Here is an 18,231-nt window from a genome sequence, read left to right as displayed (position 1 = left end):
GGAGAAATGATGGCTAGGAAGCTATAATAAGTACTTCACAAACTGGGTTTTTAAATGACAGTGACCATCTTGAAAAGTTATTTAATAGAATCTCTCTAAAATACTGTACCTGAACCGTAGCTACTAGAAAGAGATGAACAATTTTTATTTCAAAATAAATACTACCATGATTTATGGTATGGGTATGGGCTAGTGGTATGGAAAATCAATCTAAAACAAAAAGCTGTTTTGAAATGCTTTTATCGTGTGTGTTCATTAAAATAGTGACAGTCTGTCTTTTTTTTTTTTTTTTTTTTTTAAATAGCATAAGTATAATCTTAGAGGGTTTGTTGTGTATTTTGGGAAAAAAATGGAAAGTACGAAGTCATGTTGAAGGCTGGAGTGAAGCATTATCTCTGAATTTTAAGACCCATATCTGTGAAGAGGCATGATAGAAGTGCTACTCTTTTTGTAAACAATACCATTTGAATGGACTTGAATCTGGTTAAGTTACATATCTCTTCTGTGTGATCCAAAAGTCTGTAAATATTAGTCTTTTTGGCACATATGTTGAGTATGTCAATTATTTTTACCCACACAATTATGATAATAGCAAGTTTCCCATGTTTCTAGGTAGACTGAAGATTACTCTTGAATGAATCTTTTAGTTTGAAATTAAATCAATTTTGTTCAGTGTAATTGTTGATTAAAACAGAAGTAATTCACATATTTTTCTTCTCTAGGTATGTGTTCTTCTTGGATCCGTGCAACATTGATATAGTACATCAGAAGATCAAATCTCTTGCTTTGTGTGTATCAGCTTGCCCAAGGAAAGAACTAAAGACTTTGGCTGATGTTCAGAAATTTGCAGAAACTAATGGTATGGAAAAAACATATCTGTTCATGTACAAATTTAATAGTATTAAAGAAACACTTGTACATTAGCTGAACTAAAAATGGAATCTAGTTTAAGAAATGGTGATGAAATAATGCAGTATTTTTTTAAACTAAAGCTTTGCTAAAACTTACAATATTGATACGTTCCTGTTTGTGTCTTGTACAGTTTTGAAAGACCATTCTTAAAACAGGACCAGAAAGTATGATGAGAATTAAAGAGAAGGGCCAAAACTGTTGGGTGTGTTCTCAACTCCTACGGAAACGCTCTGATTTGTTCAACAGTAACTGCTGAAATATCCTCATGTATAAGGGGCCAGTGAGAGCTGTACTGCTGTCTGTGCTTGGAGCATGTCTGTGGGTGTGAGAAAATGCCCTGCTTTCAGTCAGTGCTCCAGTGCAGCCCCTGTTTTTCTGGTGGAATTATAAATAACATTACTTGCCTGTCTCCATAGTTATGCGAACAGCTGTGCCAGCACAGTGCAGGGTTAGACCAAGAGTGGTGGCTTCCTGGTGTAATTTGTGCAGAGCTGTCTGAGATAAGTCCACAGTGAAAGTAGGCGGTGTTGGAATATGATTTCACTCTTAACCCCTTAACCATGTGTTTCTCTTACATAAAACAGGTCAGTTATTTTTTGATGTGAAGTTAACATCAGTGGAGTCTTGTAGAATTGTAGAATCACAGAATGGTGTTGTTTGAGAGGGATCTTAAAGGTCATCTGGTTCCAACCCCCCTTGCCATGGGCAGGTACTTGAAATAGTGAAATGCAGCCATGTCTTGTTTTACCACAAACACTGTTTCTATGTTTATAGGTTAAGTCTTGTATTAACTGTGCCTGAAATATGTTCAGCATAAACTATCTTTTAAAGTACAACAGAACCCACTCTTCCTAAAAAACATGCTGTGTCTTGCCCACGTGATTCTTCATTCTAACTGTTATCTATGTTAGCATTTTAGGTTTTAAAATAGATCTTTGACATTTTTGTTAATTAATATCAGAGTCAGGTGTTTGAGCTGAGAGAAGCTTGGCCAGAAGTGTGAAGTCCGTTGTTAGAGAAGAATGGAATCATTCGTGAGGTCAAGCGCTAATTTTCATTATATGATCCTGAGCTTGTTGAAAAGGAGCAAAAAACTAAATTGAGCTTTCCTCTTGTAGACGTACTCTGTGCAGGACTGGAATCACACAATTCTGAGAAGCTTATCTTCATGGTTATATTTTTGTTTGTAAGTTCACAAACCAGGGCAGGTTCCACAAAGTGGTACTTAGTAGCAAGTGAACAGTTTACCTACTGAGCACCCTAATTGCTATGGCTCCACACATAGTGAATGCATACTCTATGTACAGTAAAAGTTAAAGCATTATTCAATCCTATGATAGACCAAGAACAGTGAAATAGAATCAAAACTATAGTACTGAGTAAACAGAATCATTTTTCTGAGAGACGCTTCGTAGCTCCAAGAGTAGGTTTAAACTAAATAAAACTAATAAATTGAACTGGCAGCCTGTTTCAAGTGACCTTGGAAGGTCACTTCTACACTGTAGGAGTCGACTGTAAAACAAATAATAAGCAAACCTGAGAACTTTGAACATTTCTGCACGCAGCTTAACTGCAATTTCTGTGTTTGTGATGTTATCAAGTTAGAATTTTAAAGGGTACCTGACAAGTTCTGAAGAAGGCAAGAGAGTTGTTTCATTTATTGTGATAATCAATGCTGAGTTTTCCATACTTGCAATTTCTAGTGCATAACCAAAAAAAAAAAAAAAAAACAAAAACCAAAAAAAACAACACACACCTTAATGTATGAAGATGCATGGGTACAGAATGCAGTCAACTCTTAATTTTGCTCTTCTGAGCCCTTCTAAAAGCTCTAACCTTTTCTACAACCTGAAAATAGCAATTGTGCTGGGTATAGGCTCTGCGTAGGCTGTTGCATATGCATTTGAAGAATTAACCATTTTCACCTGGCTCAGATGCCATCCCTGAAATCTCTTTACCTGTCCATACACCTTGGAATCTTTTATAAATCACTGCTTAAGAATCCTTCCATCCCAAAGAAATCCCCATTGTTCCTCAGAGGTTATATAGTAAATTCAGATAAAACATTTTACCTAAGCATCTTTATCAGAAGTTGTAATATAGTAAAACATATTGCAACATCATTGGATTGATTCATGATTTTATCAGTATCAGGTATGATTCTTTAGCTATTTAGCATTCATGGTGTCTTTTCCAAAATGGGAGAGGAACGTGGCTGCCTATGCAAAAAGTGACAAAACTGCTAACACAAGGTAGGGTTCAGAGTGTTTGTGGCAGAATTCTTATTGTGCAATGCAACGTGTGTTTTTCTGTAAGCAAGATTATAAATAAGTATTTAGGGCAGAGGAAATGCTTGCTTGAAGCATGAAGAACATTTCACGATGAAGCAGCCTTCTGGTTTCCTGAATCTGTAATGAAGCACTTGCTATTCTGCTGTAATTTAGGAAAAAGAGATGATGTGGTGAATAATGCTGCACCATTTCAGGTCAGTAACCTCTCACTCACCCCCATCCCACTTGCTCCTTCACTGTCAGGTCCAGCATTTGCAATACCATCCCTTCTAAGAAAAGAGAGCTCTGTCCTTTGGAAAGCTTGGCTGATGTTAAGAAAACAAAGTGTGTGCCTTCAGTCTGTTCAGAGTGATTGACACATGAACACTAGCAACTGGCTGGGACCTCTTACGAAAGGAGACACGGGAGGAAAAAGCTGTGCAGTTGACCACTGAGATTTTCAGCCTGTACAAAGATGCGAGTTGAAAATCTTAGGAGAGTTCTGAAGCAACTCCTGCAGCTGATGCAGTGCTGACTAGGAACATTTTCTAATGGTGCTCACACACAACCATGCTAATAATTGAGCTTGTAGATCTGTGGGTTTTGCAAGACTGAAAAACTTATATATTTTGAACAAACTGTTGCTGGTCTGCTCAGATTTTCTCACCCAGCAGAGCACTTTAGGCGGGGAGTGCTTGGGATTCAATGTTTTTATTGGTCTTGGCCCTTGAAAAACAATGCATATTGAGTATTGTGGCTAAGAGCTCTTTTTTGTAGAAAGGGTGATTGATGCTTCAAAATGTAACATCCATGAAACGTTACAATGACCTTTCCAAGGTCTTGCCAAAGCATTTTTAAATATCCTTGAAGATATAATTCATTTATGACAGTGTGAAATGACCAATGACATGTCATTATCTAAAAGAAACACTAAAACAGGTGGCCATAATTTCTGACATGTTTCATTCAACAATAAGTGTAATGACTAGTCGTTATGAGAACCACTGTTCCTATCTGTTATGTAAATGACCAGATGCAGATTTAGGAATCTAGAATATTTCTATTTTAAAATGTGTTGTAAGGCATCTTGTTTGTCAGAGTACCATAGCTAGAACAGGCTACTTGTGGTCCAGGAGTGCTTAAGAGCTCAAGGTAAAACCACAGTAAGTCTGCTACTGAGACTGGCCTGAAAAGTAATCACTGAAGGAAATCAAGCTGCATAAGTCAGCATAAGGTCATCTCTCTGAGCTACGGGGAGGAACCAAAGGGAAAACAAAAAGGATTTTTCTTTCATTTGAAGATAATGAAATCATCAAATACAGTAGTCAAAGTAAGCCTTTGTGGCATGCTGTTGGTATTTGCCTTAGAAATAGTGGTTACATTTCTGCCAGCCTCTGACATTTTTCTTCTGCTCCTGTTGCTATCCCAACCTTTCTTATTTATTTATTTATTTATTTATTTATTTATTTATTTATTTATTTATTTATTTCTAGGGGAAGTGTGCTGGTTAAAACTTGATCCCCTGTTCATTATTTTCCAGAAACCTGTTGTACCAAATTAGTTATAGGCATATTATGGTTAAATTGATTCAGCACCACTGGGGTCTTTGGGAATCTGAATTTGCTATTAATTTTGATTTATTTATTTTTTTAAAGTCTGGAATAAAAGTACATTATGACTGGTTTTGAAATACGGGGCATTATGGTTACTCTACCTTGTTACTATAGCTGCCTGTCAGAATTGTGTTGAAAATGGACCCCCTGGTTAGAATGAAACAGTTTTCACAACAGATAGGCTGCACACAGAGTCCTGCAGTGATCTACACCAATATGGCGTTATTGATAGCATGAAATGTTTTATAGCGTTGTCCGTAAGTGCAATATTTATTAATTGTGAAGAGAGAAAAAAAGGGACCATATTTTGTGTGTAAAAACTCTTGCTCTGATGCCATCTTAAAGGCTGTTTTCTGGTCCTTGCTTTGCAAATACCTTTTTACTTTTTTTTTTTTTTTTCTTAAACTTTCTTTAATTTTATGTCTGTTGTTGGTAGTAACAAGAAAAGTCCAGAGACTTTTTGCCTGGAAAAAAAAAGAATGTCAGGAAGAGTAAGGTCTTGAGAAAAAGGAATAGCTTAGAGAAAGTTAAAACACAACAACAAAATGCCTTATTCTTTGGTCTTGTAAACTTGAGTAGTATGTAACTGGAGAGTAAAATGAAATTACCAGGCACCGAGTGGCCAAATATTTTTTAGATTAGTTATGGGTGAAGTATGAAACTTACTGCAATACGACAATATTTTAAATACCAAAAGGAAAAGAGTTGGACTTACAATGTTTGGATTTTTAAAAGTAGAAAAGTACTCAGGGAAACCCTGGATGCCATCCTGTGCATCGTACTCTAGGTGGTCCTGCTTGGCAGGAGGGTCGGACCAGATGATCTCCAGAGGTCCTTTCCAACCTCAACCATTCTGTGATTCTGTACTAACCCTGAGCCATAAGTGGTGAAGAGCTAAAGAGGCAGTAGGAGATAAACAACGGCTACTAGGCTAGATGCGCTTTTAATTTGATTCCAGAATAGCTGATCTTATTTAATAGTGAGAAAAATATGAGTGGATGAATGAGTAAATTAATATTTGTTTTCAAGTTCCTGTACTGCTGATTGAGAAGGGGATAGTCTGGGCTTTTTAATTACAGCTGAAAATACATCTCTATGAATTTTGACTCTAGGACATTAAAGGCATTTTTAGGTTTTATACATACAGTTATTTGTAACATGAACTATGCTTAGCTATTCAAGTAGTTCTTTTCATGGCCTTAAAATCTGGAGACATCTGAAGGGTCTAAATCATGCTGTTGTTTTTTTGTGTGTGTGTGTTGTGTTTTTCTTCAAACATTTTTGCAGGCACTGGAGGATACTTCTTTTAATTTCAGTCCTGTATTTATTTATAAAAGCAAGCTGTGCTTTCTCCCACCCTCTGATTCTCACTCGTTTAAAGAAGTGACAGTACATCCCCCTTTGGAACAGCCAGGATTTTAAATACAGTCCTTACTTTCCTTCCTTGAAAACACACAGCACTTCTGAAAAATACTGGTGGATAGATCTAGAGAATGAAGCTTGCTTTATCCACTGAGAACACATCTTTTGCATTAATCTAAGAACTCAGGACCACAAAGTGGTTTGTCCTATGCCTTCTTGCTTGTCTCAAGGCATTTGTCTGGTTTCTGTTAGGGCCCAGAGATTAGGTTGAGGTGTTCAGGTGAAGTTTCATCCTTGTTTGGCCTCCTGCATGTATTCCTGCACCATTCGCACAAGGGCTCTCTACAATATTTAGGAATGTTGCACAGTCCTCTGATGCTTCCACATTAGCTGCTAGTTCAAAGAAGTGGAGTTCTTGTTTTCTTACTCATTTCTGACTCTGATGGTAATTTGTGCATAGCTTAATGCTACTTCATTCCTAAATGAAGCATCAAATGTGAAATGTCTGCTTCTAGAGTGTCTTCATTATTCTAAAAACCCAAAGGCGAATGGGAAACTGATGCAAGCCTAAATTTTATGTATTCTTAGTGCTTGTGTTGTGAATGGAATTATTTCGTATGGTGGTTGACAGGGTATAATTACAGTTGTCAGACCTCGCAGATGAAGAGTGAAGAAGTCTGGTCAGCATCGTCTATTTCCTTTCATGATAGTGGGAGTCTTTTTCCACTTGGCAGGAGTTTGTAGAGAGAAGGTTTTGTTACTGCTCCCCATAGGGACTTTTTCTGAGGTCTTACAATGTTGTGCTCTTCTGCTTTTTGTTATTGGCAGAAGTCTGCAATGTATGGTAACATACCTTCTTTTGTGGTAGTACTACTTGGCATCCTACACGTTTTGTGCTCTTTGGCTGTGAAATTTGCAGCAGAGTTCCCCACAGGTATACGAACCAGTGTCTTAAGCTTCCATTTTCCATTTTTTAAAGGAAACAGTGGTGATTGTTCCTATGGCTGGGTTAAGGTTGAAAGGAAAGTTTGTTTTTCGAGATTCTTTGTTCCAGTTGCAGCCCCAAAATGTTCTAAGGCCTGGAGGAACTCTATTTGTGGAAAAGAAACCATGGATCAGAAACTGTTGTGTCTCCAGAATACCACCTAGTAGGTGAAAACAACTAATAAAAATCTGTCAAACCAGTAAATTGCGTGTTTTCATTGCTGGCTGGGCAGCTGTTGCCCCACATAGTTTAGAAGTATTTTTCTTTAAGGTTACAATATGTTGGTATCTCAAATTCAGTCCCTGCAGGACAGTTTAATGTTACTTGCCTGATGATTTCTCCAGAAGAAATAAATGGACAGCTGTGGGGAGCAAAGAAAGTATTACTTCAATGATTTTTCAGTTTGTTCTCTGAGTTCTACCTCTAATGCTTTGCTGTAATGTAATGCTTTTAAGAGTGATAATAATTCAGGAACGATAGTAATGTCTCTGGTGAACTAGTTATCTTGGCAAGGTAGATCACTGAAGCTCGTCTTTCAGCTTTTCCAGGCCTTGTAAACTCAAACAGCAAGACAGCAAGACTGAGACTGGCTATGCTAAGATAGACTCTGCTAGCCCATACTACTAACTAGTATGGGCTGGAAGGTTTGGGAAAGCAATCCATCCCTCCCGTTCTCACCTTACAAAATTCAGACTTTTATTTATTGGTGCGCAGGCACTCTCTTGTTAAGAAAATCTGCTTGATGTACAGTGATACAGTATGCAAGCATCCAGTTTGGTTGTGGAGCTCTGCCACACAGTATTAGTGAAGTCAGAAGGTTTTCAAGGCAGAAAGAAATATTTGTTTGAACAGTAAAAACTTCCTCTGCCTGATTGTGTAGGACAAAAGGACGAACAAATCTCATGGGCATTATTTCAGCTAATTTGTTTTGACGCAGGGTGGCTAATGTCCCTTGTCTGACAAGCTCCATGAAAACACTTTCCCGCTTGGCTGGGAGTCTAAAGTAGTATGTAACATGAGGTGGAAAGCAGAAGGCAGGAGACCCACAGGAATCCAAAGAGCAGTTCCCAGGCGAGAGGAGATATTGGCAGCCAGAGGCATCCACTGCTCCTTTGCATGGCAGGAAGGGGAATGCTCAGGAGGGCTCTGGGGTGATTTAGCAAGGTGCCTCCAGTTTCCTACCTAGTCAGGGACTTGTTGGGATATCCTAGTCTGCAAGTTCTGCTTCAGTAGCTTTGTGCAGATTAGGAGCTGGCATCCAGTTTTGGTTCGCTTGCTTTTGTGGGTTGGGATACAAACAGAAGGTCTTCAGGTGTACATTTCTTTGCACAGGGTCTACAGCCTTCTTCCCAGGTCATAGTGAGTCCTGTCCTTTTCCCCTACTGCTGGAACTAGTAGAAGGTGCAAGGAAACATGGCTTCCCACAGTTCAGCTCTCTCCCTTTGGATTATGAGGGACCTCTGCATAACTGTAGTGAAACACTGATAGTGTTGAATGAAAAAATGACAAAGCAGGAACCAAAAATTTTTTATCGTTCTTTATCAAAAATTCATTATAGAAATTGAAGTACACTTACACAGTTCCTTTTCTTCTTGCTATGGACTTCATTTTATAGTCATTTCTGTTACTTAACTTTTGGCCTGTATTCAAAGCAAAACAAAAAATATATATGCAGTATTCTTTTTCCTTGTGTTTCTAAGTGAGGGTACACATGTGACTCTTTCTACTGCTGCCTGCCCCTTCTCCAAATTCCAGAATTGTTTATACACTCATTTGATTCAAAAGTTTGTATAATGACAGAATGATGTCCAGAGTAAACAAAATTCCTTATCAGTATAGAGCCTTTTATCCAAAAGGAACGTTAATTACTTCAAACTATTATGTAAAGAAGATAATTTGGTCTGATGTCTGTATATTTGATGCCATGTTTTCCGTGTAATAGCAGAATAGCAGAAAACAGAATTCATATGTTTACCTTCACTTTGCAAGAAATCTAATTTTCTTCAGTGATGTACTTGATGTTTTGGACCGCTCCCAAAATACTAATTCATAGAAGTGATACTTCACTAGCGTTCCAGTGCTCTGTCTTCTCTTGCAGTCTGTAAACAGATGTCTGTTCACAGGGACAGCAATATGGCAATAGTAAACAAGATCTATACAAATAAAAATCTACAATTTCTACAAATACTTCCAATTTCTCCAAGTAATACTCCTGTCTGCTGTCACACAGGCCAAGATAAGACTGTTTCTCAGAAGTCTCAGTTTAATTTGTGTAAAGACACTTGTCTTAGATCCAGTTTGTAGAACTCTCTGCTACCAAGTATTTCTGGAGAGGAGACTTTGAGAATACAAAGAATTGAGTATCTCTGGGGAAGGTCAAGATGTCCTTAACTTACTGTGTAGGAAAAAGAATGCTGAAGGCTGCAGGGAATGTTGCCCCTTGCACTGAGCAGTAAGCAAGCTGCTAGCAAATAAACTCGGGGAAAAAAAATCTCTTTGCATAGGAAGCTTATCCCATTGTAGGCTTTATGTCTCCCTCCAGTTTCAGAGAGACCACTGCTCCAGTCTGATATGGCAATTGCTGTATTCCTTCAAGCACTGATTCAAATGTCCAGTGCCTTGATCACTGACAAATGAAGAGGGATCTGTCTGGGTGATGTACTTCCATGAGGTAGTTTGAGTTCAGTTAAGTTTGGTTGTAGGCAACTTGATCATTGTAATGCTGTACTGACTTGTGTATACATGCAGCTTCATTTCCAGAGCTTTGGACGTCTGATGCAATCAGGTATTGTGTCCAGCCAACTTTCTGATCTCAGCAGTTTGGTTCATTTGGTCCTTACTCTCAAACCTGTAGGCCAGTACCATTTTAAAAACACCAAAAAAAAAATCCCCTCCACAACACTTTAAAGTTTTCTTTCTATGAGGAATGTTGTCTCGTGCAATACTCATACACTGAAAACAATACAAGAGAAAGTGTGGTGGAGTAGCAGGGAAGGGAGACTGTAAAGTGCGTTGTGTCCTGCTCTTTTACAATAGATGGTGAATTAGCCTTTTCCACTTGAACACACAAATGCTGGAGGACCCAAAGCTAGATGGAAAACGTAATTCTTTTACACTGAAGTATGTGCTGGGCTTGATTCAGTGTTGCATTACTGGAGGAGCTGTGGCATAACATTGTGGTAATAACACGAAGCGCTACAGAACCAGGACCTGTATCAATTTTAATATTGTTTGCGAATAATATTTGATTTTTTTTCCCACCAATCTTTTTTTTTCCCCTCTCAACAGGATCCACTCTGTGTAGCTATGAACTACAGCCATCAGAATACACTACAGATCCAAGGGCTGCCAAGTTATGTCCTAAATACCCTGTTCCAGAGAGGTAATATTAACATCTTGTCTGATTGGGGATGAAGGGAGCAGAGACTTGTTTTGTTTGTGAAAATACTGTAGAAAATACTCAGCATAGATTTCTTCTGTCTTGCAGTTGGATGTTTTATTGTAGTATTGTCACATGTTTTTAGAACACATTGTGAATGCAACTTGTAAAGAAAAACCTGAACTATCCGCACATGCATTAATAAGATTATTGAGCTAATATCTTCAAGTTCTCTTCTGTCTCATGTAACTGATACTGCGCTGAGTATCAGCTGTTTTACTGCCTTTCACCCTACAGCCAGCTGCCTTCCAGCAGTGCAGTTCAGATACAATTTCTGAGGCCCATTGGATCTTTGAGAGGGAAAATGGTATAATCACACATAGTTCTCTTGCAGTGTTCACTTCTAACACCTTAACCTCAGCCAGTCAGATTGAGCAAATTGCTTCATTTTTGATTCTTTCAGTCCCCAAGTGACCAATATGGGGATGCCTAAGAAAAAAGAGGGCTATATTTTATAAACAGATTGATTTGAGTTTTATTGTTCAAAATACTATGCTGGACTGCTTTTTGTGAAGTAGAGAGAAAGGATTGTAGCTCCAGAAACTCTGCAAGCTGTGTTGGCTCCACTGAAAATGTAGAGATAAACATTTCTGAAAAAAAGAAACGATCTGTTTCCTGTTTTACACACCTTTCTGTCAGAATTCTATTCACTGAAGAAGAATCAAGTTGTGTTTCCACAAATTTTAGCTTGTCAAACATACGCAGTAGAGGTTTGTAATTTGTTATTCTTGCCCTATGGATAATCTTCTGTTACAGTTCAATAAATGTCAGTTCTAGAAACTCTGATTTTAAGTAGCTATTGTCTACGTGGTAAGCTATCCAGCAAATAAAATTTCTTTAATATTGTATTGGCAATAAATAGCAGCTGGAATATAAACTTTTTTTTTTTTTTACTTTTCCCCACAGCAAATCAATATTCCATGCAGCTAACCAGCTGGTATAGCTGTAATACAAAAACAAATGAAAATTTCAGTGCCAGCTTGCATACTGAAAAGGCTCGTCATTCTTAATTTTTGCTAGAATTATATTGACTTTTCTCACTGTGTGTTCCCACGTCATTCAGTATGAATTAATATAACTTAATAAGAAAACAGGCAGATAGAACAGCATGTCAGAACTCTAATGATGCTATGTAAATTCCTTGCAAAAAATACCTAGAGTTATTTCTGAAAAGCTATTGTGCCACTGGCATATTTCCCTTTTGTTGTTTGTCATGAATAAAATGTACAACACGTTTGAATATTTTCTGAGATTGAAAAGTCTGAACTTGATGCCCAAAGGCAGAAAAGGCCTATACTGTATCTGCAAACCACTCTGGTTTTCAGATTTTTATGGTTAAATTATTGGAGAAAATTGGTGTAATTAGGAGGGGAAATGGAATCCTGTGGAAGGAGACTAATGAAAAACTAGCAGCACCCTTCAGGCTGAAGCAATCAGGCAGAACTTACCTAGCCCTCCTTTTCTCAGATTTGATCTGTCAGAAGCACGAACCATAAGGTCAATGGAATGGAGGTAGCTCAATCTGTTAGGCCCATCCCTTGATACTTGATGACATGGCTTCTTCACACCCAGATGAGTCTTCTGGTCTCAAGGGACTCTGATCCAGAAGCTTCGAGGCACTGTGTACAACTTAGACTTATCAGTGCAGTCCAGCAATGTGACCAGTGATTCACATTTCTTCCAGTAACTGGCTACGATCTCTCAGTCTAAGTAGATCATAACCTCACTTTTTAGTTTTGGAATAGAGAACTCCAGAGGAAAACCTAAACAGCTTTTCCCTGCAGCATTTATCTCTCAGCCAGCTCTGCAGCAGTCTGTTCTGTAGAGGTTATAAAAAAAATTAAAAAAAAATCAGATTAACAGTGGCATTCCAGCCAGGTTCACTACACACAGGTTTTTGTGTATGCCTGGGTGTGGCTGAGAGACAAAACAGTTATTTTCTGAGGTCTAATATTTGAACAATTAGGTGGGTCTCTTAACTTCGTCTGCTGGCTTGAACTTCACTTGCTCTTGTTCATGATTAACCAGCATACCCTTATTCTCAGAAACTTGCAATTCCATTCAAGTATGCCATCTACCAAGTAATGATCAAGAGGCCATATAAGACAGTACAGGACATAGGAAATAGATCTATTACAGCATTTTTAATTAAACAAGTATCTTCCCTACTTGTTGAGTCAAAACCACTGAAATAGCAACATATCTCAAAAGGTGGATTCTCAGGAGTCCAATTTATTCAAGAAGGCTTGTAGGAACCACTAACCTCATTTCTTATTAATTGCAATAATGTTAGAAAATAAATATTGCACATGAAAATAGGTAACTTAAAATGTGTAGTGAAACTACTATAGCATGAGAGATATTAATTAATACAAAGTGGTACACCAGAACATTTTTTCCTCTGTTAGGGTGTACTTTGGAACAAGATTTTAATCCTCTTCATTTTACTCTTCAGAACTGGTATTTTCTTAATCAGATGCAGAAATTACAGTCCTTTCCCTACACCGAGTTCAAAATTTGGGTGTTGTTACTGGTATTGGCAACTTTTAAATATTCCATTCTTTCTGAAAAGTTGGATCAGTTAACAGTTAAATGAAACTCATATTTCAGTATTTCCCAACATTGCTGTGTATGATGAAGAGTAGTACTCTGTGTATTCTAAAATAGGCAACGTTGTAAAAGGCTGAGAGGATACATAGGCTCCCTTTTAAATACAGCAGCCATAATATTGGTTTAATTTTTCTTTTTTTCTAAACAGTTGTGAATAATACAGTATTACTTTGCTGTGCTTAACTGCTGTCTTCATCGTTAATCAAAAGTAGAGCATCAATATGAGCACCTGCAAATGTGTTTATCTACCTAGCACAGTGAGTTTAAAACCATATAATTTACAATTGTCAGTCACTTCAAACAAAAGCCTAGGATCTATTAGTTATCTAGGTATGGCAGGTGATCATAATTTCTTCTGAATTATATGCAGCGTAATTTCACACACTTGGTTTTCAGAATGTTGTCTCCCACCTGTCAAATCCCCCCCACCCCCAAAAAAAAAAAAAAAAAAAAGAATAGGATGTGGCTGAGGCAGTTGTTTTACTCACTATGTGTTTAAGATGGAGGTTAGAATTTTGGAAAGGCTTGGGATTAGCAAATTGTTATAGAGTACAGGAAATTACTGGTTTGTGGGTCATTGCTAAAATGGGAAAACTGCAAAAGATTATGTGCATTGCTTCTGCAGTCCACTGAAATCTTTTAAGTAAGGAAGATTGGGGAGGATGAAATAAACGTAAAGGTTAAAAGAAAAGACTGACTTGATACAAAAGACATTTCTTTCGTTGGATCCAATTACAGGAAGGAACATGTAATTCATGGAATATACATCTGAACTGGAGTTGAGGAGAAGGATCAAAAGATGTAATAGGCCACTTTGAGATCTGACATATTTTATGAGTCAGGAAGGCAGCTACTTATTGGGAAATACTTGGAAAACAAAATTACACACTTTTAAAGTGAAGTTTTTTGCTCTCTTTTATCTTCCTGTGATGGACTTGATAGCATGTTGTGCTGAGCATTTGAGAAGTTTAATGCATAACATCAGTATTTTCAGGCAGGATGCTTCCAAAGCAGAAATAAGGAAACCATAAAGGCATCTTTGTGTGTTTTGCAAAGGATGTGGTGCATTATTTTAACAAAGGTAATGAAGATAATCACTGTGATTGTAATCTTCAACAGAAAAACAAGCCTAGTGTGGGGGAAGACTAAGAATAAACATATTGGTTTTGCTTGACAACAGTTGTAAGTGCTGATGTCTTTTAGTGTAAAACGTATCCTTGCAAGAAGAATATTGTCAGTCTGGGATTTCTTTGCTGCAAATATGGGCCAGTACTGTGTTCTAACACGAGTGAAAGGCATTGTTTCAGCTGCTGGTTCACCATGTGACACTTGAATGTGAGATGTTTAACTGGAACTAGGAACATGTATTTTCTGAACCTTGCTGTTTAAGGGTGGGAGGGTAATATGCTATTGGAATGTGCACTGCAGCCTCACAGGGTTACTTGTAAGAACATCACTTCCCATTATGATCATCCTCATTCCAGCAGCACTTGTGCATTCAACACATGGTTTCTGGTTATGATGTTATGAGGGTGGAGTGGTTGCATCTATTCACCTTTCATTTGTGTGTTGATGTGGCATTTATATTAAGTAGGAGTAATTTTTTTTTCTGATTTTTTTTTTCTTGTGTCACCAGTGCACCTATTCCATTCTTCCATCGCTGTGCTCCTGTGAACATTTCCTGCTATGCCAAGTTTGCAGAGGCCCTGATCACCTTTGTCAGTGACAGTAGTGTCTTACACAGGCTGATTAGTGGAGTTATGACCAGCAAAGAGATTATAATGGGACTTTGCTTGTTATCACTAGGTAATTGTTTTTCTCATTACTAGCTATTACTGCAATAGGAGATTGTTAACACTCTCTAACCACAATATGAGAAAAAAAAATACCGCCATGTATTATAGCAAAAAGCCCTTAAAAATGGTTCAGAATGATACATATTTTTTGACAGCTGGTTAACTTCTTCAGAAGCAATATACATGTGCATTCCTGTTTTTTCTCCTCTCCCACGGTGAGGGACAGAACACTTGGGGCAGTTGATTAGTCAACAAGAGTTTTGACATAGTTAACAAAGCATCCCCATGCTCCTCCTTTTTATTGCAATATTCACCTTTTCTTTTTATAATATTAATCTTTTGCCAACTGAAGTCCCTTTTCCAATAAAAAAAGGACAGGGTGAGAAGTGCACAATAATGTACTTCTCCAAAATGTAGATTTTTTAGTTTGTTTCACTTAATTGTACAGGCTTACTGGGATATTTAGAAGGAAAACGTGAAAGTTAGGTGCCTATTTGTTGTATTGTATGTTACTTCCTCCTTCCCCTCCCCTTCCCCCAAAGTTTAAAAACAAACAAACAGAACACTTCATGCCTTTTGAAAATGTCAGCATTATTGAGCTGGAAATTCCCAGCTGTACAGAGGTGCTGAATGGATTTTGCAGTAGCAAAATGCTCATTTCTAGTCTATGGCGTGACACATTTCACCAGACAGAAGTACTGTAATGAAGTGTTGTAAATTAAGGTGAAATGCTATTCACCCATGTAAATTACTTTCCCAATGAGTATATTTTAGTCCTACTAAGTATAAAATCTTTACACTTAATATACTAGGTATACCTAGTATAGTAAATATTAAATGGAAAGCTCCAGATACTGGCCATGTAAAAAAGAAAAAAAGGAGGATACTAGTTACCACTTAAAAAATAGTAAGACCATTGAGTATCTTTTCAACTGTAACTAGAGAGCTGTTTATTGTGCTAATCTTCTACCCTGACAGCTGTATTAGTCTGATAGTAATGGTAAAATGACTATTCAAAAGCTGAAACCTAGTGGCTGAATTAGCAGTGCTACTGTTGGGTTAGAGTCAGAAGTTAATAGAGGGTTTTATGTACATTTAATTTTAACTTAAGAAAAATATATAATTCTTACTTTTTTAATACCTTCATAGTTAAATAGAATATATTTATTATTAAACAATAGGGTAGATTGTGTGACTCACAAAGCCTGGTTCAAGCAGCTTTCATGTGGAAGTGTTAACTACTGTACGCAAATAAGTATGTGCAAAAATATGTGCATGCACTTATATAAAACATTCCCTAAATTGTAGTTGGCTGACACTGAAGAGGTCTTATTAACATGTAGTTCCTGAATGGCAGTGGAACTATTGAACAGAGCCTAATTTTGAATGCTGAAAATAAAGCACAAAGCTCTGTTCCTCAAGAGGTGTGCTCATGTTAGTAGCCTCAGAGTACTATCATGTCTTGCTGTCTGTTTTGTCATTGTCTAAATACATCTCTGTCTGTATGTACACATTATGTCTTGTATGTAATGTACCATGTAAATGTACTTATGCTTTCTTTGTTTTAATCAGCAGCACCAAAGCAGATGTAGATGTGCCTAATTTCCTTAACTATCTGTGCAGTGAGTTTGTAAGCCACAGAAAATAAATCTCTGTCTAAAAACTCTGTTGGAAGACAGTTATGTAGTGCAGTGGGAGAATTGGAAAGGCTATTCCTACTTGAAATAATTGCTCTGCTTATTTCATTTGTCTTTTTTTTTCCTTTTTTTTTTTTTCCAGTGTTGTCCATGATTTTGATGGTTATAATCAGGTACATTTCAAGAGTACTTGTCTGGATTTTAACAATTATTGTCATTCTGGGATCACTTGGTAAGTCATGTTCATCTCCTAGTTTTTGAGTGTCCAGTTCTCTTATTTATTCTCCATGTCCACAGGTTAGCTAAATCCTATACAGATCTTGGGACCGTACCTGTTTTTTCTGCTTTCCTTTGAGCCCCTTGCAAGATAGGTGTTTCTAATTGCAGTCCTCTCCCAGATAGCATGCTGCTCCATAGGGATTTGCTGCACTTTCTCCTTGGCTGGCAAGCTTCCTGTCAGTCCATACAGCTCATATAGCCCTAACCATTGTCTACTTCTTAACCTACCTCCAAGCATGTCAGCAAAGAAGCTGGTCTGGATGTGTTGATGGCTCACCAACCCATGGGGTGTACTGAAGCATGCAGGAATCAAAGGACAGCTATTGGTTATGTGGCCTTAGGACATAGATGTGTCCATGTAAACCCGGCATCTTCACCAGCCCTTTCAGTCATCTTAGACTCTGTAGGCATATCTAAAATCTGTTTTGAGGAGAGGATGCTTGTCTGTCACTTCTAATCAAATCCTCACACTTCCATATGGCCCAGGAAGTCCTGTGTGACCTAGGTCATGTTTGAAGTGCAACCAGCCATAACATCTTGGGCGTAACCAAAGATTGTTTTATTCAAAATGATTTAGTTCTCATGAAGGCATCATTGCTTTATCACATTAACTTCACATTTATAAATCTATTACTCTATTCTTGATACTCAGTAACAAAGCCACAAGTAATTGGAAGTAATTCAAAGTATCATTTCAAAATGATCAGAAGTTAGAAACAGCATCAACAGTTCTGGCTTCTGACTGGTTACTTGTTAGGCAAGTGTCCTATCACCGATTTGTGACTATGAAAAATACAGCAACCTCCTCTCCCCATGCAAAAACAGGAAGACAAAGCATCATAACTTCATACACTACACCTTGATTCTGGAAGCATGAATAGTTTATTTTAAGCACTATGTCAAATTATACAAACAAGCTGTTCTGGGTTTACATGGCAAGGGTTTGGTAGCAGGGGCAGATGAATGTACGGAAGGAACAAGAATAAAATAATTAAATTAGGAAGTACTGCAATGTAATTATTGCAATTCATAACTGCAGTGAATTGAAAAAAAATGCAGGCCATCACTTTGTTTTTCTTTTTACTGCTCCTGGGATCTGTGACCACAGAAAAAGGAAAAAACAGATGTTTTCATTTAAATTTGCTTTAGAGACCGAGCAACCATGCTGAATGAAGGAATTGAATGACTTATTGCCATCTTTTACTATGTTCTAAAAAAAATATTACATTCATTACAAAAACTGAATAAGAACATGTCATCTCTGAAATATACTGCTTATTCTGTGTTCACTGTTTGTTTAAGAGATGCCAAAAGAACATCCTCCATTT

At 37.5% G+C, this 18,231-nt stretch overlaps 1 protein-coding gene across 2 annotated transcripts in view; it reads left to right on the top strand.

The window, feature by feature from the left end:
* Positions 1 to 18,231, top strand: part of SLC44A1 (solute carrier family 44 member 1) — a 67,449-nt gene that overhangs the window by 27,743 nt on the left and 21,475 nt on the right. For both annotated transcript variants that reach the window (XM_082783365.1, XM_082783364.1), the window contains exons 4-7: positions 723 to 859; positions 10,431 to 10,524; positions 14,828 to 14,997; positions 16,767 to 16,856. In XM_082783365.1, coding sequence (XP_082639491.1) covers positions 723 to 859; positions 10,431 to 10,524; positions 14,828 to 14,997; positions 16,767 to 16,856 — 491 coding nt within the window. The remainder of the gene's footprint in view (positions 1 to 722; positions 860 to 10,430; positions 10,525 to 14,827; positions 14,998 to 16,766; positions 16,857 to 18,231) is intronic.

This window comes from Aythya marila (assembly GCF_965140915.1).
Source record: "Aythya marila genome assembly, chromosome: Z".
Taxonomy (NCBI): Eukaryota; Metazoa; Chordata; class Aves; order Anseriformes; family Anatidae; genus Aythya; species Aythya marila.
The sequence above is the reverse complement of the archived record's forward strand: the minus strand, read 5'-3'. Positions and strand labels throughout refer to the sequence as shown.